This window comes from Dipteris shenzhenensis, chromosome 15 (assembly GCF_047967505.1).
Source record: "Dipteris shenzhenensis isolate YYH24624 ecotype China chromosome 15, Dip_SZ_1.0, whole genome shotgun sequence".
Taxonomy (NCBI): Eukaryota; Viridiplantae; Streptophyta; class Polypodiopsida; order Gleicheniales; family Dipteridaceae; genus Dipteris; species Dipteris shenzhenensis.
The window spans coordinates 31927481-31942571 of NC_141610.1; the positions used below are offsets into that span (position 1 = coordinate 31927481).

The following is a 15091-nucleotide window of genomic DNA, read 5'->3' on the forward strand; positions in this document are numbered from 1 at the left end:
AAGAATGAGGCCCTGCAAAATCAAAATGCAAGGATGTAGCAACTGGAATAGCGGGTTGCGGTCCTTGAAGCACAAGTGCAGGTAGCCGAAGCGTACTCAAAGGCTACCCAACAGTTGCATTTAGAGTATGTTTTGGGCATTTAGGATGAGTTGTTATGCCAACGTACTATCGATGGACTGGCTAAGTATTTGTGAGCTTTCCTGGGCATGGCCAGTGTCAACATGGATCATATGGGTTTGCTCCTTGATGCTTTGCAAGGGGACATGCGTGCAAAGTGGGATCGACAGTTCGCATACACATATAGATATAAAAATATAGATATGTGTATATAGATGAGTGTGTGTGTGTGTGTGTGCCCGTGAATGCATGTGCTTTTACATAGTGTTATAACATTTACATTGAAATTCTATAAGAAATTGCTATGTAGCTTTATACAATCTATTTTTCCTAAAAGTATTCATTATGGATCACCTGATTAATGGTGCTCAATAAGCTTCAATATTTGCTTATTTGGTGTCAACATAGTATCACAACTCTAAGACATTGATAGAAATTGACCACAAATCCACTTTTGATTGACATATTCACCATGTAGTACATTGCTTAGCTTAGAGAACTTGTACTTGCCTATACCTTGAGGCTTATTTAATGAAAAACTTCCTTCATATAAATTTCCATCTCGGAGTATCCATTCTCCAGCCTCAAAATTTCCTTGTGTCCAAGTTCCACAAAACTGCATTAAGTGCATACATATACATGTTATGTTTATTTTTAATTTTTTAATGAGCCATTTAATTTAAATTTATTGTTAAAAAATTATGCACAAAAGGGAATGAACACAATGTATCACAATATTCACCTGACTCATGCTTCCTTTGAAGAAGTATGTCCCTATGCCATGTTTTTTATGCTCACTCCATGCTCCTTGATACATGTCACCATTAGGGTAAACATACGTTCCAAATCCATTCCTTTTCCCATTCTTCCAAGATCCTATGATGTAATGAAACATACAATATAATCAATATTTGAAAGATAGGGACATGACAAATCTACCATATAAGCAAGACGACCAATACAATAAGTCAAGATTTTTTAGGAATATGTATTTTATCTTCTTGCACTTGAAAATCATTATATGATGGTTCTTAATCATTCATATATACCTTAAACATTAAAAACAAGCACAAGATTTAATAAGACAAACAATAACTAACCATTGTACGAGCTTTTGTCGGGATGTCTCATAACACCTTGGCCTTCTTTCAAATTGTCAACATAATTCCCCTCATACTCGGCACCATTGGCAAACTTATAAATGCCTTGTCCTTGTTTTTTTCCACCCTCATACCAACCTTCATAAGAATCTTTGTTTAAGTAATGAGCGACACCTTGACCGTGTGGAATATGCTCAACTAATTCACCACTCCATGTCTTTACAAGCCACCATATGGTCAAATTAGAACTCTCTCTCTCTCTCTCTCTCTCTCTCTCTCTCTCTCTCTCATTTAATGCAAGCATTATGGGTGAGCATGTGGATGCAAGCATGCACACAACACACACACACACACACACACACACACACATTCACACTATCATATTTTAAAAAAAATGTGTGACATAAATTTCTCTAGTTTTTTTTAAATATTTTCATTGTTGGTCCATGCTATATTCATTAGAGGTCAAGGAGTACATCCCAAGGATGAATTTTGGACTTAGAACCATCTAAGAAAGGCTATAAACATGAAAAACATGTTAGAACCTAGAAACATGCAAAGTTGAAAATCAATGTGTTGATTTTTTAGCCAAGAAGTCAAAGATTAACTTTCATTGACTTGATCAACACCTGAGTTCAACAAGCCCGACTTGGTCAACTTTAACAAGAAAAATGACTTTATAAGAATCACAATATCCCTCATGTATTATTTCTCACTTACAGCATTCAATAATTGAGTTGTCTTTAGAGCTATCATTCTAGCCCTTTGAGCACCCCTTTTGCTTGTATCCTCTTCAACATTTGAAGTGGATTCTCACAATCTTTGTATTTTGCAACCTCTAGAGTGCTAACAAAAACTACATACAAAATCCTTCATATAAATGCATACTTCTAAACCCATTGTTGGATGATCATAACATCGGCAGGGATGCCAGATTGGCTAGTCACTACTATTCCCGTTGGAGTTTAAGGTTTCCAACCTTGTGGATTACCATCATAAATGCTTCTCCTAAACCCATTGCTGCATGAGCATGACATCCGTGGAAATGCCTTAGTGGCCAATCATCGATATGCACAATGGACTTGAAGGTTTCCAAGCTTGTGGACGACCATCATAAGGTCAATGCTTTTTTAAATATATTTCACCTAGATATATAACACTAAGTTGTAGTTTGCATTGTGATGTTTAACCTTATCATAGGATTGGATGTACTCTACCTCTATATGTCACAAAACATTGGGGGGAACTAGGAGTTCCCTACCAAGATCCATTTCTCATGATCACTTCTTGAGAGTATCAGAGAACGGAGTGATTATCATACCTCAGTATTTGGAGGATAGATGGGTCTCCCACACATTGAGGATCACCAATGACCATTGCACAGATGTAGGCCTCATCTCATCAGCTGAGGATCGAGGCAAGGAGAGCCACGGGCATGCCTAGAGAGTATCATATTTGCAGGCTATGCACACTAGTAGAGGTAGAGACAAATGAGCACTTACCTATATGCTTGCCTAGTCTACTATGAGATCTGAAGACAGTACCACTGTCTCTTTTAGGAGGGCCAGGGTTTTGGGCCACTCTCCCAACTGATTCACTTTCATGACCAGGTTTGCATTGGCCTCAATCTGATGGGGATGTGGTGCCACAGAGAGAGCCTATTGTGGTAGATTAGACAACAAGAGGTGATAGCACAACAAGAGATAGCGAGAGATCAGACAAAGCTACATGTCACATTTTCCTGTGCATTCAAGTTAAACCTCGGGACATAGTAGAGTAGAGGAGGAGATAGCTAACATGAGAGCAGAGTGGATCAATGAGAAGAGACAATGCAAATCAGCTGATTCAGACCCTGCACGATGCAGAGGGTGACTAGGGCATGCATGATGGAGGTTCGACCAATTTCAGATCTCCTCAGGAGGGGACCGTTCGAGCTGAGATGTCACTCTTGATATGGCCCACCGGACATAGAGATCACGAAGATCACGTACCCCGCCACCACAACGAGAGACGACTCGAGATAAATACTAGCCATCTTCGCGTCCCACTGAAATAGCACCTAGATATGTATTTTTTGAGCACTACTTTTGAGTGTTTGTGTCACGAGGACGTGAATTTTTTACTAAATAATTGTGAAATTTACATGTGAATACTTTCAACGGGCATGTGGGCAAGGCGTTGGATAGTTATATAGGCAAAGGAATTAAATGTGCCTTGGGGTGAAATAAATGTTTCAAGGTAAAAAGGGAGGCAAGGGAAACATGCCATGTGGAGGCATTCCAATCAAGGAGTTCACTATGTGCCTTATTGGAACGAGTACTGAACCCATGCTTTGCACGGGCAAAGATGCATGACCATCCTCAACCACTCCCCATCTGAAGGTGGATCTTTGATTCGTAAATTTTGCGTAAGTCTTAACCCATGGCTCTGAGACCTTCCATCTCCTCCTTCCCCCCCAAGGTAACCTTCCATTTCCTCCATTCCATTGACCTTCTATCTCCTCCTTGCCCCTAAAGCTGCCTCTTGTCTTTCCACCTCCTCCCCCATCCAAGCCTCCATCCAAGAGCTCCTTCTTTGTGACCCGTTGCAAGCTCTCCTCCTCCAAGCTGCCAAGTGTCCTCTCTTTTTTTTTTTTGGTGTCGTGGTTAATGGAATGAGCAGGGCAATTCGAAGCTTCACGTTGTGGAGCCTCTAGTTGCATGCGTGTTCCAACTTGAATTCATGAAGGTGCTATAGCTTCACGTCAGATGGGTGTTGGAGTCAGGTCAGATGGGTGTTGGAGTCTTCACGTCACATGTTTTTTGGCGAAACCCAAATCTTCATGTCGCATGGCTTTTTAGCAAAACACAGAGCTTCACATCGGTGGCTCTTGGCAGAGCAGGGAGCGAGGGCTCTAGGGGGGTATTGCGTGGGATCCGATGAGTGTTTGCCGTGGCTCTTGGCTAGACGCAGCGTAGGGACTCTTGAGATATCGCACAAGTTGTGGCTCTTTCTTCGTTGCATGTCTTGACTGGCCGGTGAGCGGAGTATTTAAATCCTGTGGGATCCTTTGGTTGCAGGCTCGCCAGAGTAGAATACCACTCCCTCTTCCTTCATGTTCCATTGTTGCTGGTTGTGTATGCTTGTTCTCTCCATGTCTTGGGCGGGTTGGTGGTGGACAAGTGGAAACTGGTATTCAACTGTGGGGGACTATGTGGTCAAGTGTGACTGCTAATATCAGTTTCTAGGATTGTGTCAAGTGTGACTGCTAATAAAAATTTATGGGATTGGGTGTCAAGGTTCTAGGATGCCTGATGTCAGGATTAGAGAGAGCAGCATTCAGTAGAGGAAATGCATGGATTGATGATGTCAAACTGGTTGTGGGATACCCGTGATGCAAGAGGGATTGTAATCTTAGTTGTAGAGTTTCCCAATCAATTAACGAAATACCGAAATTGGTGCCAAGGTTTGGGGCCAATCTATGTCTTTGTTTTGGTCTAGGGACAATCTAGCTCCCTTTGTTGTGACTTTGTTTGCGGATTTGTTAAGTTAATTGTTATTGCAAGTTTTTGTTCTACTGCCCTTTGGTAGTTACTGAAGGCTGTTTCCTGGTTTCGTTTCTAAGGAGGTGAGCCTATGGTTGTCTCTGGTGCAAGTACTATTTGCTGTGATTGAGTTACAGCCAAGACAACTCAGTAAAGGTGTCATACAGTATGAAGATGCGATGAGGAGTTGCAATCCTCTCAAGATGGGCAATCATTGTGTGATGAGGCTTCTTTTGATGATGAGAATGTTGATGGATAGCAAGCTATAAATGCGCTTGATGTGAATGCTTTGCAGTCCAAAGGGTCTAAGGAGGTTGATGATGCAGAGTAGACCATTGTAATAGTTAAGGCATAGTTGCTTAGTGCAGTGGGAAAACTAATGCAGCTTACTTGAGACCCACGGTTTACTGAGTTTTTGCATGCTCCGCCGAAGCCTAAGGAGAAAAAGAGTCATTCACATTCAAGGGAATCTAGTGAGATTCAAAGGCAGCCTTATGGTCCTATGTCATTCAATGGACAAGCATCAGTTATGCCAAATGCACATGGTGCTCCATTGCAACAGTCTATCTATAGTCCTGGTGTTGATTTGCATGACCAAGGCAATAATTTTCAACTTGCAAATTAGGGGCATAAAGCTATTCCCCAATCCTTAGTGCATCCAGGATATTTTGGTGGTGGTTTAGTGTTCTAGTCAAGTTGTGGATAATCTTGGAATGCTTGGAAACTGGTTTTCAGCCTAGCATGCAAGGTATGCAATTGATCATGCTTGGGGGTATACAGCCCAGAATGCATAATGTAATGTATGGAAATATTGGTATGCAGCTAGGGTTGCAAATTGGAATGAATGGCAATTTGGGAGCTCCTAGATGCATGTTTGGTATGCAAGGAACTGGAGCTGGTTTGGCAAATCCTGCTATGGGAAGTGACAATGTTGGACATAATGTGGGTAATGCTATGCAAGTACCATTTTTACAGCCACCTATTTATGATAATTTAACACCCAAAGGCAAGGCAAAGGACTTTAAGGAAGGTGGGGCAGCAGTGAACTTTGATACCTTCAATGGAGCACATGATAGACGGAAAGCTTTGACTTTTGTCCAATAGTTTGATGCCACCTTTTCACGAGGTAACTTCATTGGGTCTTCTAAAGTGTGCAAGGGAGCCACCTTTCCCAAAGGAAATGCATTGTAGTGGTGGACAAAAACTTGTTACTTAAAAACAAAGCACCAAATTCTTAGGTTCAATTTAAATAGATATTTTCAGCTTGCTTGGCTAACTATTACATTCGCGGTGGATGTAATGAGAGCTTGGCAGAATTCGGATGCAACCAACTACCATAATTTGGAAGAGTGTAACAAAAAGTTTTGGGAGGCTTTGTTGCCCGTTAGCTCTTATTGGCATGTGCCTTTATCGGAGCAAATTGAGAAGTACTGTTGTGGGCTGCCTAAAGAAGTAAGAGATCACCTTGCTCACCAACGACATCAGGGATACAATGGGCTTAGGCTTCTTGCCTTTCTGATCACCCTTATCATCAGCTTTGTCCCTCAATTTGCGTTTAGGACAATCATGCGCTTCATGCCCCTCTTCTTTGCAATGAAATCATTTATGGGCATCCATCAATGCTTTTCTTTCTTCACGTGATAGCTAGTTAGAGCTTGGCTTATCACTTTTCTTTCCTACAACAAAAGGAGTCTTACGAACATACCTTGGCATTCGTGCTTTCTTAAGATTATCCATCCTACTGCTCTTGTATCCACTAGTTGTCCCAAGCAACAATGCATTCGTGCTTTCTTAAGATTATCCATCCTATTGCTCTTGTATCCACTAGTCTTTCCAAGCAACAATGCATTTGTTGTAGTTGCATTGTCAATCAACTATGGCATATTGGTTACTCTAGTCTTTGACCAAACGGGGATGCTACAGAGTTATGCCTAGCATGGGGCAAGGTGAGAGAGATGATTTCTTTGATCTTCTTTGATCCAGGGGCTCGTGCAAACTTTATTTCCCTTAAGTAAGCAGGCAAGTTGGAATCTGTGCAGAAGAGATGGGGCCCATGAGTGAGGTAGGCTTGGCTTGTCTTGGATTTAGTACACCAATTATGCTAATCATTGGAAACCTCTGCTTGCACATGCAAACTCTTGTGGACGGTGAGAAGTTCCATATCATGCCATTTGAGGGTTGTGATGTTTTGTTGGGCATGCCGTGGTGTCATAGTTTGTGCTATGGTGGATACCTATAATCGGAAGATCACCTTGATGCATAGGGGAAAGACTCATGTTTTGGATGTCAAACTTAAGGGAGAGGGAGAGTCAGTCCCTATCGTATCTGCTTTTGCTATTTGCTTGGTAATGAAAAATCATCTTTCTGTGTATTTAGTTTTTGCAAAGTTCATTTTTTCTGTGCTGGATAAATAGTGGACGCTTTTTCGATTCTTTACCCAGGGAACTTCCAATAAAAGGCCAGAGGATCATCGTATTGATGTAGTACCAAGCAGTAGTCCACCGAACAAGACACCATATAGAGTCAATGCACTCCAACAAGAAGAGATCATGAGCCAAGTGAATGAATTATTAGAAAAGGGGTTAATTCAGCCCAGTTCATCTCCCTATTGTTCACTAGTTTTGTTGGTCCAGAAAAGGAATGGTTCATGGTGAATGTACTTAGATTATTGCGCATTGAACATAACAATCAAGAATCGATTTCTGATTCTGAGAATTGATGATATTTTAGATCGATTGGAGGGATCAAGCATTTTCAGACATATAGAACTTAAGATCGGGTATCATTAGATATGCATTTGGCTTTTTGAGATGTGTCCAAGATAGCTTTCAGGAAACCACTTTTGCGTTGTATGAGCTCTTGGTTATTCCATTTGGATTCACGAATGCTCTTGTCTCTTTTAACTGAATGATGGATAGAATCTTTCGGGAGCACAGATCCTTTGTGGACACGGGCACTTTCATTGATGATATGATAGTATTCTCATGGGATGAGGCAGAGCATAGGAAGCATTTGGTAATAATGCTTGCAGAATTCAAAAATCATAGGCTAGTCATAAATCTGAGATTCATTTTCTTAGGCACATTGTGTCTAAAGACAGAGTGCGTATGGATCCTGCTAAGATAGAGGCAACAATTAAGGACCTTGCATGACGTACACAACTTTTTTGGGTTTATGCTCATAGTATAGACGGTTCATATGCCATCTTGTTGAGATTGCCTTAGCCCTTCATGCATTGCAGAAGAAGGGAGTGTCATTTTACTTAGGCTGAAAATGAAATTGAAGTATTGAGAAGCTGAAGAAAAGCTTACTTTGGACCCCGTGTTGATCTTGCTAGATCTCCAAAAAGATTTTGTTGTTTAGTGTGATGCATGTGGGAACTTATGCAGAATGGACAAGTTGTTGCCTATGAAAGTAGAGTTTTGCAGGATGCTGAAAGGAATTTGCAGGTCTATGAGAAAGAGTTGTTAGTTGTAATTCATGCTCTTTCTACATGGAAGCATTAGCTGCTGCTAGGGATTGATTTCACTGTGTAGACAGATCATCAAACCTTGAGATATTTCCTTACTCAGTCTAAGTTATTCAAGAAGCATATGCATTGGGCCAATTTCTTATCCATGTTTCAATTTCATAAAGTGTGGTGGAGGGCAAAAAGAATGTTGTAGTTGATGCATTGTCAAGGAAGCCGTAGGTTTCAACAATATTTGTTGCATACGACCATGAGTTGGATGCAATGAAGGACCAGTATGCAGAGGATGAGGGTCGTCTAATGGTCAGTGTCATGATAATTATACTCTCAGAGATGGTTTTGTTATGATGCATGGTCATCTTTGTGTCACAAAGTAGTTGAGGCCTAAGGTTTTGATAGAGTCATTCTCCACCGGATGTAAGACATAGAGGCATTGATGCCACGATGAAGATAGTGGAGCAATTTTTCTATTGGCTAGCTTTGAGATGGGATGTAGAAGCTTTTGTTAGGACATGCATTATTTGTCAGAAGGCCGAGTTTGATCGACAGAAGGCACTTGGGTTGTTGCATCGTTGCCTATTCCAGGTAGACAGTGGGAGAGCTTTGCTAGGGATTTTATTTTTTATCTTCCTAGGACACCAACAAGGAATGATGGCATATGGACTGTGATATGTACGTCCAGTAAGCAGGCCCATTTCATTCCGGTGAGATAGATCACAACGGATCATATGCCTAGATTGTTCATGCAGAATATCTTTAAGTATCATGGCATGCCTCAATCTATCATAAGTGACAGAGATCCAAACCGATGGGCTGTTGGAAGAGGCTGATTCCTGTTGACTCTGTGCCAACATGAACTTATGAAGAAAGAGAAGGTGATACAACTTTGTGATACAACTTTGTGTTACAACTTTGTGTTACAACTTCTAGACACAACTTTATGTTACGACTTTATGTAACAACTTTGTGTTACAAGTTTGTGTTACAACTTCTACATGAAGAGAGAGAATGTGTTACGACTTTGTGACACAACTTTGTGATACAACTTTGTGTAACACAAAGTTGTTACACAAAGTTGTAACACAAAGTTGTGTCACAAAGTTGTATCACAAAGTTGTTACACAAAGTTGTATCACAAAGTTGTGTCACAAAGTCGTAACACATTCTCTCTCTTCATGTAGAAGTTGTAACACAAAGTTGTTACATAAAGTCGTAACATAAAGTTGTGTCTAGAAGTTGTAACACAAAGTTGTATCACAAAGTTGTATCACCTTCTCTTTCTTCATAAGTTCATGTTGGCACAGAGTCAACAATTCCAATGTGCTTGATCTTTTGAAATGCTATGTGTCTAAGCATAAGACACAATTGGAGCAGTATTTGCCATTGGTGGAGTTTGCTTATAACAACACCATGCATAGGTAAGGCTCCAACGAAGTAGTCACAAGTTTGCTTTCTTCCATCTTAAATTTATGCAAGAGACCTTTAGCATACTTTGTCTGTGACATGCATATTCCCTCTTGTAGTTATTTTTGCTACCGTAGCAAAAGTCTCCTCATATCTTCTTGAGCATACCCCTTGGCAACAAGACGGGCCTTGTATTTTTCCACAGTACCATCAGAATGATACTTAACCAGATCCATTTCGCACCACAATATTTTTACCAACCAAATCCCATGTGGCATTGTTTTCAATGGACCTAATTTCAGATTCCATGGCCTTCTGCCATGAAGGATGTCCCTGTGCATCCTCAAACCTTTGAGGCTCAATTTCAGCTTCCATAAAGGTTGAAAAATAGAAGGGGCAAAGACATGTTGTTCCCCAAGTTGAGTATGAGATACAATGGCCCTTTTCAAGTTTCACATCAATGATGTAGCTTACAGATTGCAGCTAACTGATATTGGAGGATTCATAATGCTTTTCAATGTGAGTCTTCTCAAACCTTTCTAGGGAGTTGTGCCGAAGGATATGCCTCCTGGGATGCAGCAATAGGTTGAGGAACTTGATGAGATTTAAGTTCCGGAGCAGATATTGGCACATAAAGACAGGAAAGTCAAAGATAAAGTCTCCCATCGCTACTTGGATAAGTTTCAAAACTACTCACTGTTACATGCAAAGTGGCTGGAAGAGGGTGATCTGGAAGATGCACCATAGTGGTTGCAACTTTAACAAGAAGTTTTTATCATAAGCCAACTGTGGTTGTAGCTCCTTCAGGTCTCACCAGAGCATAGATCTGGAGCATTGCCTAATGTTCAAGAGAATACCTCCATTGCTTTGGTACAAACAGAGGTTGTTGTATGCTTCACCCGAGGTACTACTTGCTGATAGTATATCTATCTTGGGGCCTCCTTGATCAGTGTACCACACGTCGCATGGCTTTTGGCAAAACACAGAGCTTCACGTTAGTGGCCCTTGGCATGGCTCTTAGCAGAGAAGGGAGTGGGGGCTCTAGGGGGGTATCGTGCGGGAGTTGTCCTTGGATCGCACGACGTGGTGGAGCGTTTGGTGTGGCTCTTGGTGATACACAGAGCAGGGACTCTGTGAGGTATCACACGAGTTTTGGCTAGGGGTTGGGACTGACTTCATGCTAACGGGTGGATAGGCCGGAGTTATGGTCGCATGCTATCCTTTGGTTGTGTGCCTTGTCGAAGCAGAGTGCCACTCCCTCTCCATTCATGTTTCGTTGTTGCTGGCTATGTATGCTTGTTCTCTCCATGTCCTGGGTGGGTTGGTGGACAAGTGGACACTCGTATTCAACTGTGGGGGACTGAGTGGTCAAGTGTGATTGCTAATAACAGTTTTTGGGATAGGGTCCAAGAATCTGGATGAGTATTGAATGCCTACTAGCAGGATTGGAGAGAGCAATAATCATTAGAGGAAATACATTTATTGATTATGTCAAATGGGTTGTGGAATGCCCGTGATGCAAGAGGGATTGTAATCTTTGTGTAGCTTGGTTGTAGAATTTTCCAGTTAATTAAGAAATGGGCATCAAGTTTGGGGCCAATCTGTGTCTTTGTTTTGGTACAGGGACAATCTAGCTCCCTTTGCTGTGGCTTTATTTGCTGATTGCTGAGTTAAGTTAATTGTGATTGCATGTTATTGTTCTAAGGCTGGTTTTAGTTTGAGTATTGAGATTATTCGCATAGCACTCAGCAAGGGCCTTAGCAAGCCCTTTGCCTCAGCCCGCAAGGCTTGTATGAGTCACTCTTTGATTGTACGTGGTCTCATAGGGCCGCGAGGCTTCCCAAAGACGCAGATATGTGACATCTTCGCGTCTCATCGAAAAGCCACCATGATCTCCGGATATGAATTTAAAGCACCAGCATTGCATCTCTGATTTTTTGAGTTTTTGAGATTATTAACTTATCTTAGCACTCAACAAGGGTGTTAGTGAGGACTTTGCTTCAGCCTGCAGTGGCTTATATAAGTTACTTTGTTAATTGTACTTTGTCTCATAGGCCCGCGAGGCCTCCATAAGATGTTAATACAAATTTGTGTGTGTGTGTGTGTGTGTGTAGCCCTAGCACTAGTCGCTCGTCCGCTTGGTCGCTTGCCTACAACAGAGCCGCTACCACAACATTGACTCATTTTGTTTCGTCTCGCCTCCAAGTCTCCTTCAATTTTTTGGGTCCTAAGGTTTGAAGTCAAGGATGTGACATTGAAACTGCACAATGGCCGAGCTAAGGATCACGAGGGGCTATGCACTGAGTTTATCGCATATGGGATCGACACGTTAGCCCCGATCCTAGCAAAACTATTCAATGATGCTGTTTGCCTTGGATTCCCCCGCACTTGGACATTCAACACCATCACCCCCATCCACAAGGCAGGGGATCCCATGGACCCCAGTAACTACAGGACTATCATGATTGGACATGTGATGTCCAAGATCTATGCAGCTGTATTGGATGCGTCGGATAGCCTGTTCGCAAAGATGAGAGGGCTTAGAGCAGAGGGTCAGGCCGGTTTCAGGCAAGACCATGGGACTATGGATCACATAGTCATACTCAAGAGTGTCATTGAGGAGGCCAGATCACGGAAGGAGAGGGTATATTGCTGCTTTGTGGATTTTCGCAAAGCCTTTGACACAGTACCTCGAGCTCGTCTCATCACACGCCTACAGACACTGGGATTTGATCAAGAGATCATCTCGGCAGTCATGGCACTGTATGAGAGAGTCTCAGGCCGAGTTCGGACATGCACAGGTTGGACACATGAGATCTTGAGTACCATAGGGGTCAAACAGGGTTGTCCCTTATCACCGACCCTGTTTGGCCTCTACATCGATGAGCTTGAGACTTTCATGGGGGGGTTCAGAGGGACTGGTCGCTCACTTGTCGGGATCATCATTAGGATTCTTCTTTATGCAAATGACGTGGCACCCTTGTCGTCCACACCCGAGGGGCTCCAGTGACACCTGGATGCACTGCATGCCTTTTGTTTATCCCATGATTTGGAGGTCAACCTTGGCAAGACCAAGGTCATGATCTTTAATACCTCTCGAGCAAACATGCAATGGAAGCAATTTACTTTTACTTTCGGTGGGTCACCAGTTGAGATCGTATCCTCATACACTTACTTGGGGGTCATCTTCTCCGGCCCGATCTTCACGATGAGACCAGCGATGCAGGCCAGACTAGCAGGGGATACGCCTCACTGGCTCGGCTAGAGAGACAATGCTTTCACTCCCACTTCCAGGACCCTCAGACCAAGGCTCTTCTCTTCGACTCCTTGGTCCGACTAGCCGGTATGTATGGCAGCCCTTGTTGGGGGCTTGACATGTCAGAGATAGAGTGGACATGGGTGGAGCACCTGCAGATCCTCATGCTCTCACGGATGATCCAGGGGAAACCGTTTGTACCACACCACATCATTCAGGCAGAGTTTGGTGCTTCTCCACTCCAGCTAGATGCAGCCTTTCAGATCATTATATATCTACACCGGGTTAGATCATATGGGGACTCCACATCAGGGAGACAAAGGTTGCCATGGTTGGCTCTCGATTCCTCCATGAGGTTGGTAGCAGAGGGAGACGAGCGATGCTGGTATGCACAGACTCACAGATGGTTTGTGAGACTAGGGTTCCACATCGATAGGATACCTCCTTTTCATCAATCTCCTGCAGCTACACACCTTTAGGACCTGGTCGGAGCCGAGGGAGCTTCCAGTGAAGCTGAGTTTCTACAGAGATTACTGTCTTCGTATTTCAGAGGAGGGATTCATCACACCATCGGGGTACATTGAGCTTCATATGCCTCACTCACTACGGATCTCCATTGAACAGTTTCAGGTATCATCACACCGCCTCCGCATAGAGAGCGGCAGAGCAGAGGGGATTCCTAGGGAGCATCGCTTATGCATATTGTGCGACTGTCAGGAGGTCGAGTCGGAGGAGCATTTTATTTTAAGGTACCAAGTGTACTACGAGATCTGAGGTCGCTACCAATGCCTCTTCAGAGACAGCTCCGGGCTCCTTTCTAGATTCCTCGCCTACCCAAATCAGAGATGCCTCGCGGCCTTCATTCACGAGGGGGTCCGACACAAAGAGTACTTGCTCAGGGGACGAGGCTTGGCCACATCATCAGACACCTCTCAGAGCAGGATCACAGAATTCTTCCCATCGAGTGACATTGATCGTCCAGTCTCTAGCCGCAGACGTGACAGAGACCCTGACTCGACGATCACAGCACGACACACGAGACATCGAGGGGACACACAGATCACTCTGGGGGACCTCTCGTGATTGTTTAGACCCGGGATACATCCCATGGGAGTCACGATGGCTTTGGTCTTGCATCGAGCCTCGTCCAGGAGATCAAGACGCACAACACCCCTTGACGGGTGCCAACGTCCCATCACTGGCTATGCACCAGCCAGGGCGACATGACATACGGAGGATTTCGCTCCGCTCCAGTCCTTTTCTTTTCATTGTTACATCTAGATGTATTTGATTATGTATGATCAGACTTAGGATTCAGCACAGGTGATGATGCTCGTTTCAGTAGCTCCACCCTTACTATGATTTGTGTCAGGTTTTCTTTTAGTCTCATAGACCCATTGGTCTTTCGAAGACTCTAATAAAATTTCTTTCTTTCTTTCTTTCTACATGTGGTTGCTAGTCTGATTTTTATTTCATTTTAGTTCAGTACAGTTTGGCTCAATCCAATAGTCCGGCTCATTTGAGTTTCAGTATTTCTTAACCTAGTTCAGTTTCAACTCAGTCCATTGACCCCAGGTTGGGCCAAACCCCTGGCCAGTAGGCTGCCACTAGATCCTTTCCCACGACTTGATCTGTATGTGTCCCAGACTGGAAGATGCTCGAAAACCCCTCGTTTGACAATGAGTGCAGGCAGATGAGAGCCCACCTCACACGAGAGTGAGCACTGGGACATTGACCTCACCAGAGGCACAACGGATCTCACGCCGATTGACATGGTGTAAGAAGCGGGCTTTTCTCATACATAGGATGGATGAGGTGATCTGATCCTTTCTCGTAGGGGATCCTACTACGGGCTGGGGACTCTTATCAGAAGCCGCCCATCCCCATCATAGATCCAGCTGTTTGGCACACATATGCATGCTCCCTTTATGATGTCCCGCTTCAGACGCCACCTGATATGTCCTCTATGCCCAGACTCACTACATGTCACTTGTTTACTGCACAAAATGTGCAGGCTGCCCTTCTCCGGCTTCATAATCGGAGATCACTAGATCATGAGGGACTATGCACTGGCATTCAATCATGCCGTATGCCATGGCTTCCCACCAACTTGGAGCACTACCACCATAGTGACCCAACGGGCACCACAGGTTGGAAATATTGATGTCTCCATAGGGCACGGCCTTTTCGACCAGTACAGATACACAAGACAGGTGATCC

General features: G+C 43.3%; 1 protein-coding gene across 1 annotated transcript; it reads right to left on the reverse strand.

Moving 5' to 3' along the window:
- Positions 1-536: 536 nt before the first annotated feature.
- On the reverse strand, positions 537-2236 carry LOC147893695 (uncharacterized). Its single transcript, XM_087386346.1, has 4 exons — positions 2210-2236; positions 1219-1435; positions 861-994; positions 537-734 (listed from the first exon to the last, which is right to left on the reverse strand). Exons 1-4 carry the CDS (start codon positions 2234-2236, stop codon positions 537-539), a joined length of 576 nt encoding a protein of 191 aa, XP_087242472.1.
- Between the last annotated feature and the right edge of the window lie 12855 nt (positions 2237-15091).